Source organism: Jaculus jaculus, chromosome 10 (assembly GCF_020740685.1).
Source record: "Jaculus jaculus isolate mJacJac1 chromosome 10, mJacJac1.mat.Y.cur, whole genome shotgun sequence".
Taxonomy (NCBI): Eukaryota; Metazoa; Chordata; class Mammalia; order Rodentia; family Dipodidae; genus Jaculus; species Jaculus jaculus.
In genome coordinates this window covers 62,739,848-62,767,770 of record NC_059111.1, presented here as the reverse complement: position 1 = coordinate 62,767,770, position 27,923 = coordinate 62,739,848, and the positions used below count along the sequence as shown (strand labels likewise).

Below are 27,923 nucleotides of genomic sequence, written 5' to 3'. Positions count from 1 at the left end.
AAAATTACAGTTTAATTTTTCTGAGTAGAAACAGGATTAATACAAAAAATGATTTGTGAACTTGGACATTAGGCATTCCTTACAGTTTAAAATAATGCAAGAGTCTTTGAAATTATAGACCTTTTAAATTAACACACACACAAAAAAAAGAACTTTCTTGTCTATATCCCTTCCATCATTCTGCACTTCACTCTTAGATTTGTTCTTTTGTGATTTTCCATATGGTTGTCATTTGTGCTATATTGTAACACTAGTGTGCAGGCTTTGAAACCATGGGGTTACTCTTTCCTACATCAGAGTGAGTTTGCACTGTCATTCAGTTCAAAAGTGATGTCTACATTGGTTCCATGGCTCTTCATTTTAATGATTACGTTGAGTCAAGCTGAGCAACTTCCACATTTAAGAACATCAAATAATGTCAAATGTATGGTATAGATCATACAAGCCAATTGACACTTTCGTCAAGAAGGCAGCCTCTCACCTAGCTTAAGTATCACATTTGGAGTTAGTGGGAAGGACTTCCACGTTAAAAAAACAAAAAAAGATCTAAATGTTAGCATTCATTTTGTGAGAGTATGTTTGTGTGTGGGGTGTGTGCGTGTGTACACACGTGTGTGTGAAAATGTGCATGGAGGTGTGCACACACATAAGCACATATGTGCAGAGGACAAAGGTCAGTGTAGTATGTCTCCATCAGTCAGCTGTTCTATACCTTATTCTTTGAGACAAGGTCTCTCACTGAACCTTGAACTCACCAATTCAAAGACACTAGCTAACCAACAAGGTGCAAGAATATTCTTGTCTCTGCCTCACCAATTCTGAGATTACACACACAAATTGGTGCACTCAACTTATTAAGTGGGTGCTGGGGATGCAAACACAGGTCTTCATGCTTGCAGAGCAAGCACTCTACTGATTGAGTCACCTCCTCTATGCTAACTTTATAATGTGTTTAAAAAATGATTACTTCAATTGTGTTTATTTATGGGACCCTGTGCGATAATCTAATGCATGTATAAAATATGTGACAACCCAAACAGTATATGAGCCTTTCTACCTCCTTACACATTAAAAAATGGACTTATATATAACATCTGCACCTCTTATGAGTTATGGTGTGATATTCTAATATATGAATGCCCTGTGTGCTGATCCAATTATACAAATTCATTAATGTTTCCATCTGACACCTAGAATGTTGCATAGCCCTGCTTCTCTTAGATGGTAAATCATAGCACTATCATGAGCAGTTGACCTTCAGGAATTGAATGCAGGACAGGTTCAGGAAAACTATATCAGTTTCTCAAGGATATAGTATTTCAAAATCCTGCCTTTCATACCAATAAGTAAATCTTACTCAAAATACTTAGGTTATGATAATTTTAATAAAGATTAAAGACAGAAATTATACACTCCTTCTTCCTGTACTCCCCTCACCCAAGTTCCTTCATTGTCCTTTCACAACGCTAGAAATCCAGGATATGATTTTGTTTTGTTCCTCTTAATTTCCTTCCATGATTATATAAGTTCTCTTTATTGCAAGAGACCCCTGTTGTATGTTATATCCTTAGCCATGAGGTTTATGTATTTGCTTAAAGTGTGTAAGGAATTGCCTGAAAAGGATAATCTTACTCTCATTTGAACATAGAAAATTGGTGAAAGACCTTCAGAAGTGAAACTGGTATGAAGGGTGTTGACAGAGGGTGGGGAAAGTGGACACATCGAAAAAAATACCAAAAGGATCCAGAGACTCCTAGAGTAGCAGTAAGGGGTGGAAAAGTGAGTAGTATCAAAAATGAACCCTAATTTCTCATTTAGACAGTTCTTGAATAATTGTGCAAGCCTCTGATTTGGGGAAAATAAGAAACTGAAGAAATAAATAATAATTCTAATTTACTGGTATGGTACAATCATAGAGTTCTATGTTTTATTTAATTTATCGCCACACCACAGTTATCAAGAATAGTAATAATCATTCTTATGTACTGGTATGAAGTGCCAGAGATATATAAACATCTTCTATCAAGTAATTCTTAGTGGATCTCAGCATCAGATAAGGTTGTTGGGCTGTGTACATAGAGAGATGTATATGCATGGCATCTATGCAAAGGGACAAGAGGAAAGTTTATCTAATAAATTTCCTAAGCTTCTTCTAGCTTTAGTTCTACTTTGTGAGAAGTTTCATGATCAAGCAAAACCATTATTCTACTTACCCTTTGTTTCCAATCTCTACATCTTGTTTTTATTTTCTCATTCTAGCAAGTCTTTGCTTTTCAACATTACCTGGATTTGTAATTTCACAATGCTAATGAACTTTTAGTTATTTTCTGTCCCTAGTTTATCACCCATTCCCATTTTACTCCCTAACCTTCCTAGATTCTCAGTCCTCTACCATGATTAATATCTCATCATGCCCTATTGTGTTTTCGTATATAATGCATGTATTTGTGTGTTGAATTTACTGAGTGGACTTAAAATAAATCATAAATAATGAATAATGACAAGCATATAAAATGCAATATGAAAATTATACTTTAAAGTCTCCATTTATTATATCAGTATGTAAATTGAATAAAAGTTTCTGTTTCAGGGGCAAGAACATTAGGCACACATTTTAGATAGCAAAGTAAAATTTGTTAGTGACACAGTGAACTTAGTATAAGAGGTAATCTGGCAATTTAACGTATAATCATAACCCCACTCACCCCTACTTGCAATATAATTTCCACACAAATCTCACTGGTGAAAAAGTAATATGTGTGTGTGTGTCTGTGTAACCTCAGCAACAGATAAGACCTGATATATACATATATACATATATATTATATTATACTATACTATATTATATATAACCTTATACATATTATATGTTTATGTGTGTATATATATATATATACACACACACATACATACACACATATATATATATATACGCACACACATACATATATATTCCTCACCTTTTGTCTTTCCTTGTGTGGCATTACCTACAGTGCCATGATAATGTGGCAAAGTAGCCTATTCTGAGTACTCTTGAGCAGGAATTGTGAGTACTTCAGTGATGTACTCATGCCTTGTTGTGGAAGACATTTATTCTCAACAGAAGCTTAAAGTTTAATAGAACACATGTAGGATAAAAATATGTATTCAGGGATCAACTTAACTACTTTGAGTTGATTTGGAGTTTAAAATATACTTCACAAACCACAGATTTCATTAGTTTATGTCTAGTGAGGTAAAATCTTTGTAGATGTCTCCACTGCAGTTTTCATTAGTTGTATTCATGACATATGTTACTGAACTTGATAAGGATTGCTCTTCTCTTCATATTTCTTTAATTTAGTCCTGATATTCAATATGTCTGGCAGGAGAAACAATGGAGCATGTGACTGCAGTTATGTCACAGGAATTCTGTTCTTGTTTACATTTATATTAAGGCTGTCATGAATTTTACTTTATTTACATGTTTACACATATTGTATTTAGGGTGTCAGAAAACACTTATCCTCTTCAAGTCAAATTAAGAATAATACAAAAAATTACTAGAACTAGGTTTAGTTTAAATCTTTGTTATTTACATTTTTCTAGGGTGAAGAGGGGTCTACACCAGACAAAATGAAGCTCAGTTTAACACTCCGAGTCGCGGGACTGTTCATTCTTCTGAACGTAAGTAAAATAAACTGATGCTAAAACATACTCATTGAGAATGTGAAGTGAGAAGAAATGTTTGAGCATGATTGAGTTGGCATTTGCAAGGGTAGGCATTATGTTCCAGAAGTTATAACCAAGTTCCTCAAAACCATAATTTTTCTTTACCAACTACATCACCAAAATTTTCCTTTGAACTTGTACTAACTTTGGTTAGTGCCATGGTTTATCCAATAATTTGAGTCCATTTGTTTATGAAAACTTAGGGTGATTTCAGGTCAAGATGGCAACTGCCTAACTGCGCCACACATCCCCAGGAAAGAAAGGCAGAGCATTAAAGGTTCACTGGGTCTTTTAGGGGAAAACAATCTCTAATAGAGCGCCTGTGGGAGGGCACAGAGGGGAAAAGAAAGGGAATCGCTGATTCCCTTGCTCGATGTGTCCCACCAGTCTCCTAATCCCCCCCAAAATGTTAATTCATACAAATCACTTTTTATGTAAAATGTTGTTGTGAGAAAACACTCACACTGTACTTATTAAATTCTACCAACTTGCTTTCCATACGATCTTTCAAGCACCTGTGTGACCATTACCTTCCCTCCATCTCTTCTCCATTAACTAACATCTCACTGCTTTTCCCAGCCAGAGGGAATTCAGTAGGCATAGGACAGAAGCTGGTCCATAGTGAGCACACAATAGATCCTACTGATGATCGTGACAACTGACGGCAGCAATGAGCTGAGAATCTAGATTCTTCTAAGAAGCATTTTATTTTTGTCATTTGTTAACTTTGATACATTCTCCTAGAAAATACATGAGACATCCAGTAGGCATCTGAGCCTGCCAAGAAAAATTAGGGCTAGCATCTTTCAACGTTGTATTTTATCCTCAATTATTTTGAAAAGCATTGCTAAAAACTTCAAATAATTGATTATATATGTATATATAATATAATATATATATTATGTATATAATATATATATATATTATAACCAGTATTAAGTATAGTAACACAGAAATATATATATATATAAAATATGAATATTATATATATATATAACCAGTATATATATATACAATATATATAATACATATATATAATATATATAACCAATATATATATATTATTTATATATATATGTATGTATGTATGTATGTGTGTGTGTGTGTGTGTGTATATATATATATATATATAAAACCAGTATTAAGGATAGTGACGCAGAAATATTTTTTTTGTTTTGTTTTGTTTTTGTTTTTCGAGGTAGGGTCTCACTCTAATCCAGGCTGACCTAAAATTCACTATGTAGTCTCAAGATGGCCTCGAACTCACGGTACTCCTCTTACCTCTGCCTCCCAAGTGCTGAGATTAAAGGCATGCACCACCTCGCCCAGCAACACAGAAATCTTATTAAGTATGTTAATTTGTTAAATGTGGAGTCATATTCCTTATATAATGATACAATGTGATAATTTGATATGAATATAGTATGTAATGACCAAAGCAGAGTAGTTAATATATCTATCTTCTTAGGCATTTAAAAATTTTTGATGAACACATATTTGTTTTTGAGCATTTCTGCCAGAGACAATCGAAATGCAGTTTCCCCTTCTGCATAGTAGCATGGATCCAGTGAACTAGAACCAGTATTGGAGAAATGGGTTGTATTTCAACATTAAATTCTGTAATGGTTCTATATACTTCTAGAAACAATCTATAACCCAAATGCAGAATGGTTGTTTTATATCAAAGCAGAAATTGCCTTGGCATGTGGCAATAAGAGAAAATAGAATAAGAATTCTTGTGTCAGATTGCTTTCCTCTGGATTTCATGATTAATGAGGATTAAGCTTTCTAGAATGTAAGCTCCATGAAAGCAGGAACCATGCTAGTCTTGTTCGTTGCTAAATTTTCAGAACGAAGAACAGTGTGTGGCGTGTGAGAGGCACCTAAAGTATTTATTGTCTGAAAGATCCAGTGAGTTTGTCATCTGCTATTGATGGCAGCTTGGTGGTCGTATGTGCAATGTCATTTACTTGAACCTTTTAGAGTGACATCACATATACGACAGCTAAACTGCCATATGACACAACGATTAAGAGGTAGGTTATGTACAGTGGCTGTGTTTTAATAATCATGTAATGCGGTTTATATTTAAAACTTTGAACACTAGTCTACATTCAATCAAGCACTAATGCCCTTCATGTTTCATTTTTGAACTTCATAGAAACATATTGATTTGAACCTCAAATAATATAGACATAACACTTAGGATAAGTACAATACTTTTACATCTTTCACATTGTTTAGTTGGTTTATAAAATCACTACAGGTTTTTGTTTTTCCTTTTTGTTGCTGAAAATAGTACTACCTTACTAGCAATTTTATTTGCATGAAATTGTTAAAAAGGTTTGAGGTATTTAACTTTATGAAATTTACATTTGTTGTTTTGAAGTAGTATTAATTTCATAATTGGAAATATATGTATATATTTCTATCTGCATTTATATAGTTCTATCTACCTCTATCTACTCATCTATCTATAATTAAAATGTCCCCATGTATAAGTTATTGTAGGAAGAGTCACTGAAACATTCAGCTACCACTGGGAATCAATCCACCTTCATGGACCAGGCCAGGAGACTTAGAGAGCTATGGCTCATTTGACAACAGAGTTTCTGAGGTTTCATTCCTTCAGTGTTGAAACAATCTCTACTGAACCAGGATCCAAACCAAGTTCACTGGAGGTTGTTTCAATATTGCAAGAATGATAAGGTTGAAGCTACTGCTATCCTGTGAACTGTACCTACTCTTGCTCAGATGTGATCTCAACTGTTACTGATATTGAATTTGTGTTAAACTCAATAAAGATGTAATTGAAGATGCAAATGTAGAATTTTTCCACTTAATATCTGTACATAATATTTCCTTATGACTTATATGAATGTCCAACTACTACAGGAACATTCCTAATGGATTGTTAATCACATAAGAATAGAATCAGAATGGTACTCTAGAAAGAATATGACCCTTAAGAAAAATAGTTCCTAATGTCTAAAAACAGATAATATGTAAGACAGATAAGATATATGTATATATAGTATGTATGGTATTCTATATTTAAAATTTTAATTTTTTAATTTTTTTTTTTTTGAGGTAGGGTATCACTCTAGCTCAGGCCAACCTGGAATTCATTCTGTAGTCTCAGGGTAGCCTCGAACTCATGATGATCCTCCTACCTCTGCCTCCCAAGTACTGGGATTAAAGGTGTGTGCCATCACATCTGGCTTAATTTTTGAAATTGTATGCATGCATGTAATGTATTTTGAGCATAATCCCCTCCCATTACCTTCTCTATTCCTCCTCCTGATCCCCCTTCTACCAAACCCTTTCATCTTCCCAAATAGTCCCTCTCCTACTTTATTGTATTTTTAAAAAAATGTTATTTATTTATTTGCAAGCAGAGAGAGAGAACAGAGACAGACAGAGAGAAAGTAGGCACACCAGGGCCTGTAGCCACAGCAAATGAACTCCAGACGCATGTGCCCCTTGTCCATCTGGCTTATGTGGGACTCAAACCTGGGCCCTTTTGGCTTTGCAAACAAACACCTTAACCACTAAGCCATCTCTCCAGCCATATTGTGTGTGTGTGTGTGAGTGTGTGTGTGTGTGTGTGTATGTGTGTGTGTGTGTGTGTCTCACTAAGTTTAATTAAAGTTGTCTGCATAAACATGGGTTAGAGATTATTGATCAGAGTTTGAACAGCTTACTAGTGTTTACAGTACTGAAGAAAATGCCTCCCACTTCACCAGCAACCATTGAGTGCCAATAACTATTCAGGGAACAATGGAGGCCACAGACCTTCTCCACCATCCACAATAGAGTGTTTATGGGCCTAATATTATGCAGACAATTAAACCCTATGTGAATGGATGTTAGAAAGTGCACAGACTCCCTGCTTTAAACACAGACCTGTGAAGGAGATGCTGATTAACCAAAACTAAAAACAAGAATGTGTTCACCTGAAGTGAAAATGCTGAGGCACTAGTAGAAATATTTAATAACTTTATTTTCTCATTGGAAATAAATTACTATATGTAGGTCATGTGCTAATGAAACCAACTAAAGGAGCTTAAAATCAATTATCAGAAGAAAAAAATCCATTGTGTTTGTTCCATGGGATAAATGAGGCAAATTTCTGGCTATGTACACAATCCAAACCTGAACAAAATTTAGCAGAAAATAGCCAATAAAATAAGCATATTTATTGTACTATGTTCATTTTTAATTATATGATCCATGATTCTTAAGAGTTCCAAAGTAGGTAAAGTTGATTTTCTATAGAGATTTTCTTTGGAAATTAGGTTATTTTCTTTGTTTATATATAAACTTTGCAATGATAATAAAATTAAAAACAATATTAGATGATAAAGAAATGTATGTGTATGTGTCTGCAATACATTTACAATATAAATAGATGTTAATGCAAATATAAAATTGATAGAATGTGCATATGAAATATAATGCATTTTAATTATAAACCAAAAATATTCTATATTGAGTCCAACATAAAATACAAAATAAATGTTTGCAAACTTTTTGATTATCACTTTTTATTTATATGCTTACCCACCCCTACTCTCTGTAAGTAATTACTTACCTTTTTTAACACAGCAACCATCTCCAGCTCTCCCTTACTTTTCAAATTTCACCTTGCCAACCAATGAGCCTGACGAGCCATTCCTGTACACGGTTGGACGCCAGAAGCTGATTGATGCCCAGTACAAATGCTACCACCGGATGGAACAGTTACCTCCATATGAAGGAGAAGGTAAAGACAAAGACACATGGAACCTATGCTTGAAATATCCTTAAAGATCTAATTTCTTCCATGGGAAACATGCATTGAATAATTTGAATTTAGTATGGCATCATTTCCATATTATGCCATGTCTATATATTTCATGTGTCAGATAGGCCAGTCTTTTCTCAACTTCATCTAACATTTTTAGCAAACATCTGCCCTCGTGAAAAAATTACCACAATAACTTAGTATTTACACCTAGCAGCCAGGAACAATACAGGACTGAGAGTAAAGGAGAGAACATGGAAAATGACAAGAATAGGAAGTAGAAAGTGAGTGGTGGGTAGATAATTTGCCTTAGGTAGAACTTGTCAGAACCCTGTCTTGCTTAGGCTAATTAGGCATATCTTTTCTTCCCAGTAAGTTGGTTGGCAATCTCTGGTATTTCTTTTCTTCTGCTACCCCCAATTCCCTGGAGAAGAAAAAGATATTGCCTAGACAAATGATGTTTATCTCTAACCTTCTTTAGAGTGACTACCCAAATATTTTCAGGGCTAATAATTTTCCATTAGCAATAGAAGACCAAGAGAAAAGCAAAAAAGAAAGAGATATGTTCACCAGGCACAGGCTCATCTTTATGAATTCTCTTTTCTGTCCTTACAATACTTGAAAAGATTTAATAAGACCGGGAACAATCTTAAACATTCCAATACAGTCATAGCTGGCAAGGGAAAAATGGTGAAAAACACTGTGCTACCACCAATATTTTACTTTAAGGTTATGTTTTGAATTTGTCTCTCTTATTTTTATCATTTCCTTTTAATCAAAAAAATCAAATAAATTGAAAGACAGATATATAGCATCCTATCTGTAGATGTTTCCATGTTTTTTTAAAAAATGATGAATTAAAAAGGTACTAGGTACAACTTTACCCAAAGTATAAACCATTTATTTAAAGGAAAGGAGAAAATCAGGGAAATTTTAAAAGGCTGATAGTTTCAGAGACTGAGAACAGTCTAGTTTTATTTGTTTGTTTGTTTGTTTGTTTGTTTGTTTGTTTGTTTGTTTGTTTTCCTGAGGTAGGGTTTCACTCTAGCTCAGGCTGACCTGAAATTCACTATGTAATCTCAGGGTGGCCTCGAATTCATGGCAATCCTCCTACCTCTGCCTCCCCAGTGCTGGGATTAAAGTCATGCACCACCATGCCCAGGCCAGTCTAGTTTTAATCACCTCAGGAGGTTTGAAATTTTGTGTAACAGTAATTATGTTAAAAATACATTTAAAAAATTATCAGTCATATTGATTACTTCTCTGATCACTGTAACCCAATACCTGGCAAAGCTACTTAAAGGAAGAAGGATGTATTTTGGCTCATAGTTTAACAGACTATCAGTCCATCATGGCAGGAAAGCCTGGCAGCAGGCAAGCTGTGAAGGAAGAGCATGTGACTGGTGCACTCACATCCTCTCATCCTAGCTGAGAAAAAGAGGCCAGGTTGGAAGCAGGATTAGGTTATAAACATCAAGCCTCACCCCCTAAGTGATTCACTTGTCCTGGATAGGCCCCACCACCTAAATACTGTTCTACAAAACAATAGCAGCAGTAGAGGACCAAATATCCAAATCCAATCTGAGGGGAACATTTTACATATAAACCATAATGTCAAGGAACCACCCATGTTGGTGAGTTTTTATAGTTATCAAATTATACATTATATTAGTCAATACTTTATTTCTAGAGAAATAAGGCCTTTTATATATTGTACTAATTTTGCTTTGCTATGATTAATTGCCTGATAGACACAACTTCAGAAGGAAAGACTTATCCTGGTTTATAGCTACAGTTGATGTTGGTCCATCACAGTGTGGAGGACATGGTAGAGTGGCTCAGTATGTTGTGGTAGAAGCATGAGATAGTGACTGTTCTCATGGCAGTTGTCCAAGAAACAGAGATGCTGGGATCAGGGGCCACCTATAATTTTCAATGGCCTGCCATTCAATGATCTATATCAACCAGCTAGGCTCTATGTCATAAAGAACACACAGCCTCCTAAAGTAGTGCCACCAATGAGGGAATTAGCACAAAACATGAGCTTTATGAGGGAATATTCCTTATAGGGGAATATTTTGGATTGCAGCCATATGTGCCTCATTAACTGGTTGCAAGTGCACACCTAATGGAAAGCTTGAACCATTCCACATTCCTTGGATTAAGAATAGAATTATAAACCGGGAGTGGTGGCACAGCACTTGGGAGGCAAAAGTAGGAGGATCGCCATGAGTTCAAGGCCACCCTGAGACTCCATAGTGAATTCTAGGTCAGCTTGGGCTAGAGTGAGACCCTACCTTAAAAAAACAAACAAACAAACAAAAAAACAATAGAATTATACAGGGTAACTCCCGAAGGCTAATGATTAGGAAGATCAATCAAGATGTTTCAAAGCCATGTAGATTTTTAAAGGTAAGCCTTAACCCAGGGGCGATATTGTAATTACTTTTATAAGAGATCCATTATGCCTTTCTGGAAATATTTTTAAAGGGAAGATTTGGAGGAAATACACAACACCTATATGGCATGTGTGTGTTAGGAGGAACAATGAAGATAACACCGCAAAAATTTAAATTTCTTTAATAGTTGGTAAAGTGACTGCCTTTATTATGTTGCTAATGCTAGTGTTTTTAATATTTCCATATCCAAGTAGAAAGTTTTAGAATAAGATATGCTGAACTGTCTGTGCAAACTTAAATCCTGCTAAGGATTCCACACTCTGATAATGTTTAACTATCTCTCAATTCCCTTTGGGCTGTGATCACCTTCCCTTCGGGCTGTGCTCTCAACTCATTTTAACCTGGCCTTCCAAATAAAACATTTTGCTGTAAAAAACAAACAAACAACCCAGAGTAAATTCCCTGTTTTACATTGTGGAAGAGGGGGTGGAAAGATTGTTATAGCCACAGAATGGAAAGGAGTATCCAAAGGCATTATCCCACCCACAATAACTGACTGCTGCTTTCATAACTTATTACCCCATGGTAAACACCAGTAACCTCACTATAAACAGACAGATTCAAGTTTGCTGAAATGAAGTTCCAGACCAGACACAGTTATGGAGGAAGGGATTTATTGAAGCTTATAGATCCAGGGGAAGTTCCATAATGGTAGAAGGGCCAAGCAGGTTGAGAGAGAGAGAGAGAAGCCACAAGCCCCAAAAGTCACACAGCACACTTCAGGAACTCCAGGTGGAAGTAGACACTTTGCATATCTTTAGATTGGAATTTAAAACCCACTACCACACCTTAAGATCCACCCAGTGACACCTCCTCCAGCCAGGTGGCTACAGATCCAAACTACAACCTAATAAATAAAACACTGAATATATTGGGGCCATCTATTCAAACTACCACACCCACTATGGAGGGCCCTTAGTAAAATGGGGGCAGGGAGAAGGGGAATGATGGTTCCAACACATGTTTTGTCCAAATAGCAATTATTCTAATTAATAAAAATAAAAAAGTAATAAAATAAAAGTGCAAAATTTCCTTGTTTTAAATCCACTTACTTCTTGTTGATTTTTAGACCTCATTGTTTACAAGTAAATAAAAGAAGAGTATAAAGAAAAAAAAATATCACAAACAACATACTGATAAGCTTCATAAAAATCTATTCTTTGAATTCTCAAAGAATATTCATTCCCATCCTTGAAACAGACTTCAAAATGTTGAGGTATTAGTTAATGTAATGTATTTTGTCAAATAATGCTCTTACTGAATTATTATTCAAATCCTTATGCTGATGATACCAGGGAAACTTAGCACACATTACAAGACTTACTATTCTAAATCCACCCTCTCAGTTGCATGTTTTAAAGAAATCTTGGGGAACATAAAACATACAACATACCTTACAATTCATTTGATTAGCAACTAAACTAAACCTTGGTTTGCCTCACACTAAACACATGGACAGTAGAATCTAAGGGAAATTTGGGGACTGTTTGCTTTGTGACAAGCTTAACTTTGAACTACTTACAAAGTGAAAGTACAACTTTGTCATCCCATAAAATAGCTTTAGCATTTGAAAACATCGGAAAACAAATTATTTGTGATTTTATTTAGGAAGTTCAGGCTGGCTCATTTGAAATCTGAGTAGTCTTGACTGGAATGGTGTGATATGAGATTTTCTCTGAATTAAACATCTCTTTGAGTTAACACCACATGGTTTGACATCAGTGCATTTCTAAATTGCCAGGTCCCTACTGCAACCGCACCTGGGATGGATGGATGTGCTGGGATGACACTCCAGCTGGAGTGATGGCCTACCAGTTATGCCCAGATTACTTTCCAGACTTTGACCCAGCAGGTGGGACTTTTTTTATTTTTCATTTAATGTATTTGTCATGAATCCTTTAGAGTATTTCTTGTACTGAAAATGAAGTCAAATATGATATGACCTAGCTATATTCCCATTCTAGCACATTCTGAAGAGTTTACTGCAAATTATTCTTGTTTAAAAATCTTGTTGTTGGTTAGTTATGCATATTGGTATTCTGGTTTATAAAATTGATTTTACTAAATCTTTGTGAAAAGTTATAATTAGATATTCAGTTTTATTTCAAAATCTTTAATTTGGTGAGTTATACAAATTCTTGACCTAGAATTTTGTATCCTGGGTTCATATAATGGGGAACCTACACTCCAGAAGATAAAAGATGGTAGCCATCCTGATTCCAGGAACTATGGATATCAGGACCAAAATCCACTGCTCCAAGACATTGAGGAAAAATAATCTATCCCACTGAATTAAATATATAATTAAGATACTGAAAATAAAGTCATAAAAGCCTAGATGCTGACATTAAATGGGATCAGGTAGAGGCAAAACAGGTAAAACCTTAGAAAATGTAGAGATACGTCTCTCAAAAGTAAAGTGAGTCTGAGCCAATATAAGGTGTTTAAGTGTCACTGGAATCCCAATGAGTCCATCTCTGAGAAAATGTTTGCAATATGCTTGGGAGGGGAGGCTTTCTTCAAGAGAAGATCTCATTTGTGTTGAATTCAAAGTTCTACACCAGTAAGGTAATGATGATCAATGTGTAATTACTGGGGTCTCTTTTCAAACCATTGTAAGCCAGCCACTTCTGGGAAATTCTATTTTGAAGGAAAAGTTAGGATATGAAGAAAGGATATGAAGCACAGTACCCTAGCACAAAAAAACACATTCCTGTAAGCTTTAGCTAAATGCTATTTTACAGTGACTCTTCAGGCTTTTATTGACTGTCCCTAATCAATACACTTCATTCATCTTTATTTGATAATTGCATTAGAAGTAACTTGATTGGCATGAAGAGTTGTCCTGCAACTGAGATGATCAGGCCAGTTCCAAAGCAACTATGGGCTCTTGTCAAAGCAGCTATAAATATTGAGTAACAGGCAGTTTTGAGCAGCAAAATAGAGATTTTGAGGCATAAATCCAATTTTCAGCATGGTAGTTAAATGGAACCCTCTTACCTAAATCCACATCTAAAGAAAAGCTTATCTTGGGCTGGAGAGATGGCTTAGTGGTTAAGCGCTTGCCTGTGAAGCCTAAAGACCCTGGTTCGAGGCTCAATTCCCCATGACCCACGTTAGCAGATGCACAAGGGAGCACATGCATCTGGAGTTCGTTTGCAGTGGCTAGATGACCTGGTGCACCCATTCTCTCTCTCTCTCTAACTGCCTCTTTCTCTCTCTGTTTGTCACTCTCAAATAAATAAATATAAATAAATAAATAAAACTTAAAGAAAAAGAAAACCTTATCTTAAAATGTCTATATTTATAAAATTCTAGAAAAAATGTGAAAATACAAAGTTACACACTCTGTGTGCATAGATAAATTTTCACAAAGTTAGTATATAACATTCTGCCCTTTACAAACCAATATTACAAAGTATTATGTCTATGCAAAAGTCTTGAAAGATATCTTACATCTCATAATGGCTTATGGTAAGATGATCACTGATTTAACTTTCTTCAATCATTTGAACAGAACTAACTAGTCCTTTTGATTGCATTATATTAAATAAGTCTGTGATTAAAAACATGATGGATATAAGAAAATTTCTAGATTTAACACACTTAAATTCTTCAGGAAAAAACAGCTCCATCTTAATGATGCAGAAAAATTCCTAAATGAAATATTAGAGGATTCTTTTTGGAAAAAGTACTTGGTAAAAGACAGATATGTATTTTAAGAGTGAATATCAGTATAGAAATTCAGAAGAGAATGATGCTATACTTGTAAAATACAACATTTGATCAAGAGGCATGTTAAGGCCCCATACTTCAAATCTTCAATCAGTATTAAATGGCATAGAAATGAAATAGCCTATGCAGTCTATACATTCAAACTCTATCACGTGATTAACTTTTTGGAATGGATTTTAAATTTTATATATTTTTTTCTTCTTGGTACTTTGAAATTTTAATGTAGTCACTGTTCTCTTTCATTAACAGAAAGTGTTACAAAATACTGTGATGAAAATGGGGATTGGTTTAAACACCCTGACAGCAATCGAACCTGGTCCAACTATACTATGTGTAATGCTTTCACTCCTGACAAACTGCAGGTAAGTACTATTTCAAATTTCAGTCTTGGATAAGAATGTTATTATTTGCACAAGGAACTGACTGCATAACCACAAAAGATCTCCTACCAGAAAGCAAACAAACTTCTATGGAAAGAAATCAGATGGTGTCCTATGAATTCTAGGGTCTCCATAAGCAGAATTAGAGAAAATTACATTTCTTTCTTGGATGGTGCACAGTGTCAGTGGGACTTCTGTGAGCACACGGACTGCAGTCACTTAGAACAAAAGAGACATTATCCACAGGGCTCATGAAGTGATTCCCTCTGGTGTCAGAAATAGGCAGCATTTTGAGGGACTCACTAACATCTTTTTCCCTCTTGGGAGGGTTCCAGAGCTTCAGATTTCTCTGCAAGCCACAAGCTATAAGTTATTTTCTCCTTCCCCCATGTTGGATGTGACCTTAATTTTACAACTGTGTGTTGAAGAAAAAACTACTATAGTGGGGTTCTAACAAGCCCATCTTTCAGATTATTGTCAGAGGAATGTATTCAAACTTGTTAGCACTTAAGTCTCACTGGTGGCAAACTATTTTTAATATCAGCTTAGCTTAAAAACATTTATTTCAGTCCATGGTGACAGATACTGTCTCTACTTTAGTCACATTAAAATCTGAAAAGGTCACCATTTCTACAATAGCCCTTTTTACTCTGTAGAGCTAGAAAAAATTATGTCAATATTTATCTATACGAAACATCTTTGGACATCCCTGTTGACTATAACATACATGTATTATTTCCCTCAAAGATAGGCCTGTGTATTAAATAACTACTAAGTTAGAAACTAATAGTAGTACATCATGTTTTCATTTGCTATTGAGAAGTTTTAAGAATATATAAAATTTTCCTGGGCTAGAGAGATGGCTTAGCAGTTAAGGAATTTGCCTGCAAAGCCTATGGACCCATGTTCAACTCTCCATATCCCACATAAATCAGATGCACAAAATGTGAGGCAAATGCAAGGTCACACATGTTCAGTAGGTGGCACAAGCATCTTGAGTTTGATTGCAGTGGCTGAAGCCCTGGCCCACCAATTTCTCTCTTTCTCTCTCTCTCTCTCTCTCTCTCTCTCTCTCTCTCTCTCTCTCTCTCTCTCTCTCTTCATATATATATATACACATACATATCCATATATATATACATACATATATATACATATATATATGTATATATGTATGTATGTATGTATAAATCTTTCTTTCATCAAAACTGTAACTATTGAATAAGGAAAATATAACTATGCTATATTTTTGAGAACAATGCAAATCCAAATAAATAATTCTCAATGTTGTCATGTCTGACTTTCTCAAAAACCTTGGCCACAACTGAGAAAGTTATTTTAAGAAAAAATACTCCCCTTTAGACACCTAATATGACAACATTCTTTTCACAAGTTCCTCATGTCCATAAGATCTGAAGAAATCAACATAGAATTTATTTTTATTGAGAATTTTATTATATGAACATATTACATATTGATCATATTCCCACTGGATTATACTTTTATGTTCCCTCTCCCCTATCCCCATCCCACTAAGTGACCTCCTTAATGGAGTTGTCAGAATTCACTGGGGTCATGACTGCACCAGCCAGTCTCTGTAGGAGGTATTACCTCAGAATGCATCTTCTCACTCTTGGATCCTACATTCTTTCTGCCCCCTATTCTGCAATGTTCCCAGAGCCTTGGAGGATGCACTGTAAGCCTCCTTTAGTGGAAAGTTCTCAACAGCCTCTGATTTGGGTCTTTAATGAGTTTTGAGTCTCCTCAGTGTCTACCACCATCTCTCTGGAGGAGATTCTCAGTACTCATTAGAATTTAATTTTTACAAAAACCTAAAACACCTCAGTCTTGATAATGATACAGAAATGCAAATAAATTATGAATTGTTGACTTAGTCTTACATATTTAGACAATTCTATAGCAGAAGAACACATAAAATAGTCTTCCAACTGAAAGAAATGGATTGTTATGTAAAGTTTCCTTAGAAAAATTAAGTTATATAAAGTTTTCTTAGAAAAATACCCAATGAATTCCTAGGAGTAAGAAACAAGAGCTCAGCACTAATTTTCTTGAAGAAAAAAAAAATCCTGAATCTCTCCTGGCAAAGTCAATTAAGTTTTTACCAGTTGTAATTATAGATAAATGACCACTACTTTATTATCACCACCTCTGAAATAGTTGTTATAATTTTTGAAGATATTTTAAAGAAAGAAATCATTGATTTATACTTATTTTTGGAAGTGGAGATTATTCTTCCTGTTTTGCAATCATTTGTTCATTTGTTTGAAGGTTTTTTTTTCTAACTTTTCTGTTCCAGAATGCATACGTTCTGTACTATCTGGCTCTTGTGGGTCATTCTTTGTCCATTTTCACTTTGGTGATTTCCCTGGGGATCTTTGTGTGTTTCAGGTAAGTACATTTTCAGAGGCCATTTGTATTTCCCTCTCTAAGTTACATAAGTAAGTGGTAAATAGAGGAAGAATGGGGCTATAACACAGTGTTCTATAAATCATAGGCAATATGTAGCATTGGGAGTCATGAAGTTGCAAGAAAAATGGAGTGAGTTGAAGATATTTTCAACTCTTCTTGAGAAAAACAAAATGGATCCATGATCATTCTCATGGACAATATTCCTCCATCCCATAGAAAAATAATTTTGTGAGACCACAAGGACACAGTGGTCATCTAGTAAAAGACCACATTTAACATATCTAAGGATTGAGGAAAAAGGATCCTCCAGCTTGTTTCACTCCTACTCCATTAATAGAGACCAAAGCCACAAGGTCAAATGCACATGCCTAAGAATAAGCTATGACATCAGTGGTTTTAAGCAGAAGAGAAATAGGGATGGTGAGATCATGAAAGTACATTTGGAAGGTAGGATATGTCTTGAGTCTCTCTTGTGGCCTTTACTTAGTCAACCAAGATTAAAATACATGTCTGAGAGTCAGGTGTGGTGGTGCACACCTTTAATCCTAGCACTCAGGAGGCAGAGGTAGAAGGATCACCAAGAGTTCAAGGCCACCCTGAGACTACATCATGAATTCCAGGTCATCCTGAACTAGTGGGAGACCCTACCTCAGAAAACCAAATAAATAAATACATCTCTGAAAAATGATTCATTATCCAGCATTTGCCCTTGTTATCCATTGTAGACAACAGTCATCTTCTAAGACACATCATACCAAGATAGCAGCAAGGGTTTCTATTCTAAGACTGTGCCTGTACAATTGATTGTATTACCTGTGGTAAAGTGATTAAGCTGACAATAGTGGAGAAATTTATATGTTGATTCTGTAATTTAGGAATGACTTCATAGTATATGTGAGAAACATATAATAATATTTAGATATTTTCTACATTTAGTAGTCTCTAAATCAAAGTCATAAGGTATTACATTAACCCTACACTAGCATGGAAGCTTCTTCCAAGTAAATGTTTACACTGTCCTTAGTATGAAATTTGGACTTTTCTGGATCACATTATACAAAATAAGAGTTACTATGAAAAATGTTGGTGCTCTGTAAAGAGGTAGGAAGTATATGACAAATTATGTTCCTTAGGCTGGAGAGATCGCTCAGTGGTTAAGCACTTGCCTGTGAAACCTAAGGACTCCAGAAGGAAACTCTATAGAATTCCTGATTGCCAGAGGAGCTGCTTATTTTGTTCATGCAGAAAACTCCCTTATCAGAGATGCCTACTATCATTATACTAATTTGGATAATAGCAAACTCCAGATTCAAAATAGGTGAAATAACCTATAAAAATCATCTTACTATGGCTATCTGATGGAACTCAGGTGAAGCTCTAGAATGAAATTTAGAGAAATGTTAGGCTTGTTGTAAATAATAAGTGAAAACAACAGCATATCTCTGCAAAACCCAATACAAATGATCTTTTAGGTTTATTAAGTGAACAAATAAGTTAGAAAATATAAGAGATACTTTGAATACTTTAAGGCATACTGACATATTTATGTGACTATATAGGAGCTTTTCAACTAACTGTATATTTAATTTAAAAACTATTATTTATGTTTTCATTATAGCAAACATTTATGGAAATAAAGCACCTGAAATTTATACCTAAACTGCCTTTTTGAAGTATGTTTACAAGTGTAGGTTCAAGATGGGATTATACATACACACACACACACACACACACACACACACACACTTTATAGACTTGCCACAATTCAGAATGTATATTATGAACTGAAGTAAATTAGATAGGAATGATTTGACACTAAGTGAAAATAAGTATTTAATATAATTATCATTGCTATCATTGCCATTACTATAGATGGTAATAACAGTTGTGGTGAAAGAACACAGAAGAAAGAAAAGTTCATTCTTGGGATCTCAACTAATTCTCCACACAAATGTACAGTGATTGATAATTAAATAATAGACAGTGATTCATATGTAGAAAAGTAGAATCTTAATTTGGTGTTAAAATGTTTCTTGAGAATACTAGAGAAAATTCAATCACATGAAGAATAATCATCTGTAAACACATGCTTAGCACCAACACTTCCCTTGCTCTTTTTAAAACCTGTCTCATAGACAAGATTCTTGTATTAATTAAGCAATATAACTGAATGGCAATTTTTAGTAAGTAACAAATAATGATATAAGTAAGAAATAAGCTCCTTCTATAAAAGACTGATAAAGCAACAAGACATGAAGAATTAATTACTGGAATTAGGAGAGTATTTTCAATTATAATGATCAGAACACAGCAGAGTAATCACATAACATGATTAATTTTGGAATGTCTGTTCATTTTTCAATGGCTGTTCTCCACAGTGAGTAAATATATCATCATGACTCACACAAATTTGATCACAAACTATGCTGCTATGAACCTACTTTTAAAAGTTCTTTTCAATATAACCACAAGACAATTGAAAGAAAGTTCTTCAAAATTTGTAATTATGCAAACTAATAAACATAGTCTGGTAAATAACAAGGGAACATTTCTTAATTCCCTGTTTCTCTGATCATGTAAACAAATAAAAGAGGGCTGGAAAGACAGGTCAGTGGTTTAAGTTTTTTTTTTTTTTAATTTTTTAAAATTTATTTATTTGAGAGCGACAGACACAGAGAGAAAGACAGATAGAGGGAGAGCGATAGAATGGGTGTGCCAGGGCTTCCAGCCTCTGCAAACGAACTCCAGACGCGTGCGCCCCCTTGTGCATCTGGCTAACGTGGGACCTGGGGAACCGAGCCTCGAACCGGGGTCCTTAGGCTTCACAGGCAAATGCTTAACCGCTAAGCCATCTCTCCAGCCCGGTTTAAGGTTTTTGGGTACAAAACTTGATTGCCTGGGTTCAGTTCCCCAATACCTACATAAAGCCAGATGCACAAAGTGGCATATGTATTTGGACTTTGTTTACAGTGGCAAGAGGCTCTGGTGCGCTCATTTCTCTTTTTTATCTCTCTTGTTTTCCCTTTCTCACTTTATTTTCTCTCTCTCTCTCTCCCCTTGCAAACACTAAATAAATGTGAGTGAGTGTGAGTCAAATCAAAGAAAAATAAGAGCAGGGCTTGGTGACGCACAACTTTAATCCCAGCACTCGGGAGGGAGGCAGAGGTAGGAGGATCATTGTGAGTTCGAGGCCACCCTGAGACTACATAGTGAATTCCAGGGAAGCCTGGGATAGAGGGAGACTACCTAAAAAAACTAAAAATAAAAATAAGAATCTTCTCATCTATTACTTTATATTAACCCATTAAAACAGCAGTGCATGGAAAAAGAAACATTTGTCATCCTAAAAGCAAAACTATTCTCATCTCACCCTTCATATAACGCCAGGCAGATCATGCAGGAAGCACCAGTTTTGTTCTGCTGCCTTTCAATTCCAGCAACCCACCAAAATAGCAACTTAAACCTGTGAAGGAGAGACAAGTGTTCTGAATCTGATAATGAGATGACAGAAGCTAAGTAGCTGCTTCTGTAGCAGCCACAACAAATGAATAAAACATATAGAACACAAATGCTGACATGGCAAATATCCCTATTCAAATGAAGTCTTGTAAAATTTTTACACTTGTTTTCAATCATTTCTTTAAATCCCCAAGATAAAAATTTAAGGTCATTAGTTTCCTTAAGATTTAAGTCTGTGGGCTGGAGAGATGGCTTAGCTGTTAAGCGCTTGCCTGTGAATCCCAAGGACTCCAGTTCAAAGGCTCGATTCCCCAGCACTCACATTAGCCAGATGCACAAGAGGGTGCACACGTCTGGAATTCATTTGCAGTGGCTGGAGGCCCTGGTGTGCCCATTCTGTCTCTTTCACTGCCTCTCTCTCTCTACGTTGCTCTCAAATAAATAAATAAAAATTTTTAAAAAATTTTAAAAAAGATTTAAGTCTGTTCCTGGCTCCTCTAAATTTTTCTAATTGCATGTTAGAAATGTGAAACATAATTGTGAAAGTAGAAACTATTTTTTATTACTAGACTTTTATCTTTTCACTAGTAAAATTATCCTAGCTTTTTTTTCAGTCACCATCACCTTTAATATCTTTACTATATTATACCATGAAAGGTTTTTATAATTGTTACCTGAAATTGCATCATTTATATGGGGCCTGAACAAAAACAAAACAAAAAAATTATCACCAGGTAAGGTGGTGCACGCCTTTAATCCCAGTACTCGGGAGGCAGAGGTAGGAGGATCACTGTGAGTTTGAGGCCACCTGAGACTACAGAGTTAATTCCAGGTTAGCCTGGGTCAGAGTGAGACCCTACCTCAACCCCCCCAAAAAAAATGTATATATATATACATTTATATATATATAAATATATATATATATATATATTTATATATATATCACTCTCTGGCTTAATTCCAAGGGTTATTTTGCAAAATTGAGCCAATCTCATAATTTTTTATGAAACCAAAATGAGAAGTTATCTAGCTCTACTTGAGAGCTGATGTCCCCTTCATAATCATCCCATTGATATCTCACTCTGAGCTCCCAGTACTCTTCCTGTTTGCCTTAAAGGGTCTATTGAAAGGAATAACCCTGTAGGCAAAAAACCAGAAGGGTTTTCTGGTTTTTCTCAAACCAGAAGGGTTAAGCAGGTTGCAGGGGAATTAAAAGTTACTGAATATACAGGAGGCTGTAGAATGGCTCATATTTCACTAAACATCTTTGAATATTATTCAGAACGAGACCACTATATATTCCCTTAATCTTAACATGGTCTTATTCTGAGTGTGTAGGGAAAGGGAAAGGGCAGTGCCATGTAAAGTAAAACCTGTAAAAATTATACTTCCTGCACCACTGAAAAATTATACATGTACACCAAACCCTTGTTACCTTCAATTTGGAGAAAAAGTTTCATTGGTTTAAATTATAGAACATTGGGGCTGGAGAGATGACTCAGCAGTTAAAGGTGCTTGCTTGAAAAGCTGGATCACCCAAGTTCAGTTCCCCAGGACCCAAATAAAGTCAGATGCACAAAGTGGTACATGCCTCTGGAGTTGGTTTCCAGTGGCAGGAAGCCTTGGTGCACCCATACTCACTCACTCTATTTCTATTGGCTTCTTTCTGTCTATCTTTGTTTCATATAGATGTAAATAAAAATATGGAAAATCAATACCAGAGATCTTAAAATTAAAATATTCATGATGTTCTACAGGTTATTATGTATGTCCATTAAATGAGATGATAACATCTTTAGAATAGTGATTGGTTTATCATCTTTATTATTACTATTATTATCAACATATTTTGTATGGATACATCATGTGTTGTAGTACCCTCTTTTCTTTCGTCTCTGCCCCATTCTGTTAGGGATGTTCCTCAGTGGGGTTGCAGATATTCCCTATGGGGTTATAATCTATGTGTTATGGGAGCAGCAGTCAGTTATTTTGGGGTGAAGGAATAACTCTAGGCATGATGTCTCAACCTGTGGCTCTTACAGTCTTTCTGCCCCCTCTTCTGCCAAATTCCCTGAGCCGTGATGGGTGAATTTTTTTTAAGTCTATGTCAGTGATGAGCTCTTAGGTTCTCTGCTTTGGTAGATAATAAGTGTCCTTGGGGTATGTCTCCTTCACCCTGGTGCTAATTATCAGAAACAGCATGGAAGGCAGCACTCTTGCTCACCTCCCCATTCCTCTGTGGATTTAGCTGTGGCTTGACTGAAGTGTGAGGGATAGTTTATCTTTTCCTGTCTTGCTACCTACTGAAAAGGAAGAATAGATTCTCCAACAGAGAGTGAAGTCAGCATAGTTTAAATGGGATAAACATTATTTATTTAGGGAGAATTGATGTATGTAGGCCTTCTTTTATCCAAACTAGTGAGAGCTTGACACTGGAGAACAGATCTTTGTCTGCATAGGATTCTGGTCTGGGTCCCAATTTCACATATAGGTTCCTTTACACTGAGTGGATCACATAGACAATCAGTTTATTATCTTTGCAGGAAAAATAGGAGGGATAATAGGAGAACAACTTTCTGCTGATAAATACAGTCCATAGTAGTGGTGTGTGTGGGTGTGTGTGTGTGTGCATGTGTTTGTTCATCTCTAAACCTCATCTGGAGAGCAAGTCTGACATTATTCCCCTGCCTAACAGTCACACATTGTACAATCTAAATATTTATTAACTACTAATGTGTATGCATCCTGAAAAGTTGAGGATATAGCTACACTCATCAAAAATGCTCTTAGCCAGGCATGGTGATCCCAACACTGGGGAGACAGAGGTAGGAGGATCACTGTAAGTTCAAGGCCACCCTGAGACTACCTGGAGAATCCCAGGTCAGCCTGAGCTTAAGTGAGACCCTACCTTGAAAAAAAAAAGTGCTTTTATTCAGATACTTCTTACTTAAATGTGATTCACTGTAGATAATTGATAACTCATTTTCTTTTGGGTTGAAAACATAGCAAAGCATTACAAACAACCCAGATAAGTCTCATGTTTCATTTTTTCTGGATTCTAATTCTACCCTATGAATATGTTTTAGGAATGGTTACTTTAACTTATAGTTAAATAGTTACTTTAACTCCTTAACTCTATACTTTAAGCTTTTAATGGTGAATGCATCCTATTAACATTTTTAATTTGCTTAAAATGCTAAATAGAAAATTATTATTTATCTATAGTCATCTAGTTTTGTTATAGCCATGAATCAGACTGTCATTGCATTAAAAAAAAAAAGGTGGAAGAGGATATTCAAACTTGACTTTAGTAGGTGAACATTCACATTGTACACGTGTACAAGTTTTGAAGTAGAGAGAAAAGGAATTTAAACCCAAAGAACTGCTTAGTGCACAAAAGGCAGGAAATGATTTGACAAGCAGGAGCCACACTCACACCTTGATCCCTGTTATCAGATCCAAGACACCACATGCCTCATTATTAAATCAAATCAAATCCTGCTTTGAATTCTCTGCTTGTATCTGGGTTCCACCACTAGGATAGCATGGAAAGAATTCCAGCTGGAACAGCATCTCTAAGATGATGATCAAAGAAAAGGTGAAAAAGGAAGGCAGGAGGTTGCAAGCCTGTGAAATGCTCCAGGACATGAACCCTGTCCCCTTGGCCCAGGCAGCTTGGTTCTGACTTAGTACTTCAGAAAACCCTGTCACTGACTTCTGCCTTCTCAAACAGTGAACAGCAAACTCCCATCCTTTCCCCTCTAACAATCTTTCTCTTAATTGATTCTACAGCATTTGTAGCCATTTAAAAGTAATTTTATCACACATTCTTCCAGTTACAGTAGGAAAGCACCCTGAGGACCCAAAACTATGAGATACCATGACTGGAAAAGTGTTTAAAGGTATCATTTTAAAGTCAGGCAGAAACATAGTAATTAGTCTTAAAGATAGGACCCACCTATTTATTTTCATAGACCTTCTCATTCATTGCTGAAGAAAATATTAAAAAAAATAAAAATTCCCTTCAAGAAATGTTAACATTTTGGCAATACTTAATGCTTTATGTTGGTCTTTTCTAGGAGCCTTAGTTGCCAACGGGTGACTCTGCACAAACACATGTTCCTTACTTACATTCTGAATTCCATGATTATTATCATCCACCTGGTGGAAGTCATCCCCAATGGAGACCTGGTGCGCAGGGATCCGGTAAGCACCACATGGCTTTGTCTTTTTACTTTATTTTAAAGAGAATAGCACCTGTAAATAGTGAATATGGTGTTAATGGTTTATGCAAGCAGCTATTCACATATATAATCACAGTTATTTCTATGGTTGGGTTTTGCTAAGTGAGGCATATTAGGTCTATACAGTTCTTATAAAGTAATCATTGCATGTTAAAGTACCAGGAATCATAGAATCATACTTAAGTAAGAATTATACAACTAACCATATGTTTTTATGGCTACCCAGTAAGTTAATAATTTCTATGGGAAATGTACTGAATGTTTATTTTTTTGTGAACATAGACAATACTAGGCACCCTAAAGCATTGCTTCCCAGTGACCCCCATTTGCCACTAATGGTTACAGGTGGGACTAGATATTGATCCCCTCACCGTTCTGGTGCCAGGATGGTCCTTGGCAGATGACTCAGATGTAAGCACCTGTACTTTTACTCAAGTGAGTCACATAAATATGTTCTATGTCTATATGCTTTGAAAAGAATTATACTGGCAAGGGAATGTAAAAGAATGCAGGGGCAATGGGTCATGCATTCATGCCATTCATGCCCATGTGTACCATCATAATAAGTGCCATCCAGTGATTGTCCTCCATCTGTGTAAAACATTACTGGGAAGCCAAAATCATTTGACTCCATTCCTAAGAACCATTCTTCTTCAGGCTTGTCACAGTGATTCATGTATGTCTTCAACATTCTCTTTATTTCTTAGTGTTTCTCACAGTGGTTTCCAAATGTGGCCACACATTAGAATCAAGACTGGATAGCTGCTGTTCACATGACGTGAAGTTCAGTAGCCATGGGGTCAGTTCAAAACAGTTTAATGATGTGGTAATTACATTGCATATGAAATTGATAATATTTGATCATTTTTGTTCTGAAAAATTGACAGATTCATATGCTTCATCCTAATACAAATGTGTGGACAATGCACTGGGAACTGTCACCACCCCTCTCCCTGAGTGAACAGGAGAAGGGAAACATGAAGGAACCTAAAGGCAGAGAAGTGGTATGGTGAGGGATCTTCAGAAACAGGACTATCTCCAGACAGCCAGCCTGGAACAAACCCACAAAATGGAAGGGGTATCAGCTCCCCTAGTTCACTCATTCTCATCTCCCAATTTCTGCTAAGTGTTCCAATTTAACTGAGCCAAGTCCAAAACCTGGAGAGGAAAGAAGACTTGGTGGACACACATAGGGCTGTTTCTCTGATGTGAGGGCAGAGGGAATGGGGTGCTAAGGGCATCTGGAAGCAGAAGCAAAAGCTGTCTAGCATGCAGGGATGGCCAGGGGATGTTTTAATAACTGTTGTTCTGTTTAACTATGTTATGCAAGCATCTGTACATAACCTCATCTTTCAAATCTGGCATTTGACAGTTCTGCCAACCCAGTGACAAAAATGCGTGAAATCTGCCCAGAGCATGCATCCTGCATAACAGTGGCATAGCATGGGAAAGCAGCATAATTTGGCTTCTAAAGGATCCACGGTATTAATAATTTTTGCAGTATAAATATATCCAGAGAGGCATTATGATTCACCTTTTAAAACCATAGCATCTACTCCTGGAGACAGTCTTGCCTAACCTGAAGAATAATAAAACCAGTTGGGTTTTCCTTGAGGAATTTTCTTTTATAATGCCAACTGATTGAAATGAAGTTAACCTCATTTAATTTGATTCTCACTACATCCTAGTGAGAAGTGGATAGATATTACCTCATTTTTAGACTTAGGAATTGACAGCTCAGTGAAGGCCAGTGTCTCCTCATATTGTTCATATGCTGACAGGATTAAGGCATACCTAGCTCACTCAAGCCCATCTTTTCTCTATATCAGATGGTATTCTTGATTACCTTTTATTTCCTCAGGAAGGTATGTGCTCAAGGAAACGGGCTCAGACATTACAATGGCTTTTTGTAGTTGGACATGCTCACTACAGCTTAGATCAGAAGTAGAAGCAGCTACTAGGCATCTGTCAACACAGTCAGATTTTGGGCTTTTCACTCTCATTGAGTGTAGGAAGACAGAACGTTTCTGTGTGTAGAGAGAAGGCTAGGAACTGGAATTGGTGTTCAAATCCTGAAGTACTATAACTTCACAAGTTGACTTCCTCCCATCTGTATTTTGAAATTCTCCCCAGTTCATGCCAATGGTTAGTAAAGAGGAACTGTCGCCCACTGTGAGATCTTGAAATAGTCTAAAAATACAGGCTTCTACCACAGCACTACTAAATTATAGACACTACTTCAGGTGCTTCTTATCCATCAAACAAAAATAACAAAATCACTCTGCTTTGTTTTAATAAGTTGTTCTGAAATTCCAATATATAAAGCTTGTAGAATTCCCTGTGGTATTCTATTGTAAGCAGTTGCTCACAAGGGTCCTGTTAGCTCCCACTTTGTCACTAAGTCCCTATTTATACATGCTTCACTTTTCCAACCAATATCTTGCTCTATTAATTACTTTTAGTATGCTCATTAATTATCTTTTCTGGATATTTTCACTTTCATAGTATTGTTCATGGATAGATGTACCAAGGTATTTTTCCAGCCACAGCAAACAGGCCACTCTTAGCCACCAAGTAAGACCAGATCTACCTTATGGCTCTTCTATTGCCTAGAATTTATACCAAGGTAAAAGAAAGCATGTGTCTATTACCTAGTTTTGCCATTGTGATGCTATTTTTCTCAGTGAGAGTTTGGGGGGGCAGAAAAATTAACAGAAAA

General features: G+C 35.9%; 1 protein-coding gene across 1 annotated transcript in view; it reads left to right on the top strand.

Annotated features, from left to right (window-relative positions):
* Positions 1-3,600: 3,600 nt before the first annotated feature.
* The window catches only part of Calcr (calcitonin receptor), a 43,526-nt gene continuing 19,203 nt past the window's right edge, over positions 3,601-27,923 (top strand). The window contains exons 1-6 of the mRNA XM_004656223.3: positions 3,601-3,666; positions 8,320-8,476; positions 12,698-12,808; positions 14,941-15,053; positions 17,389-17,480; positions 25,040-25,166. Coding sequence (XP_004656280.1) covers positions 3,616-3,666; positions 8,320-8,476; positions 12,698-12,808; positions 14,941-15,053; positions 17,389-17,480; positions 25,040-25,166 — 651 coding nt within the window. The 5' untranslated portion in view covers positions 3,601-3,615. The remainder of the gene's footprint in view (positions 3,667-8,319; positions 8,477-12,697; positions 12,809-14,940; positions 15,054-17,388; positions 17,481-25,039; positions 25,167-27,923) is intronic.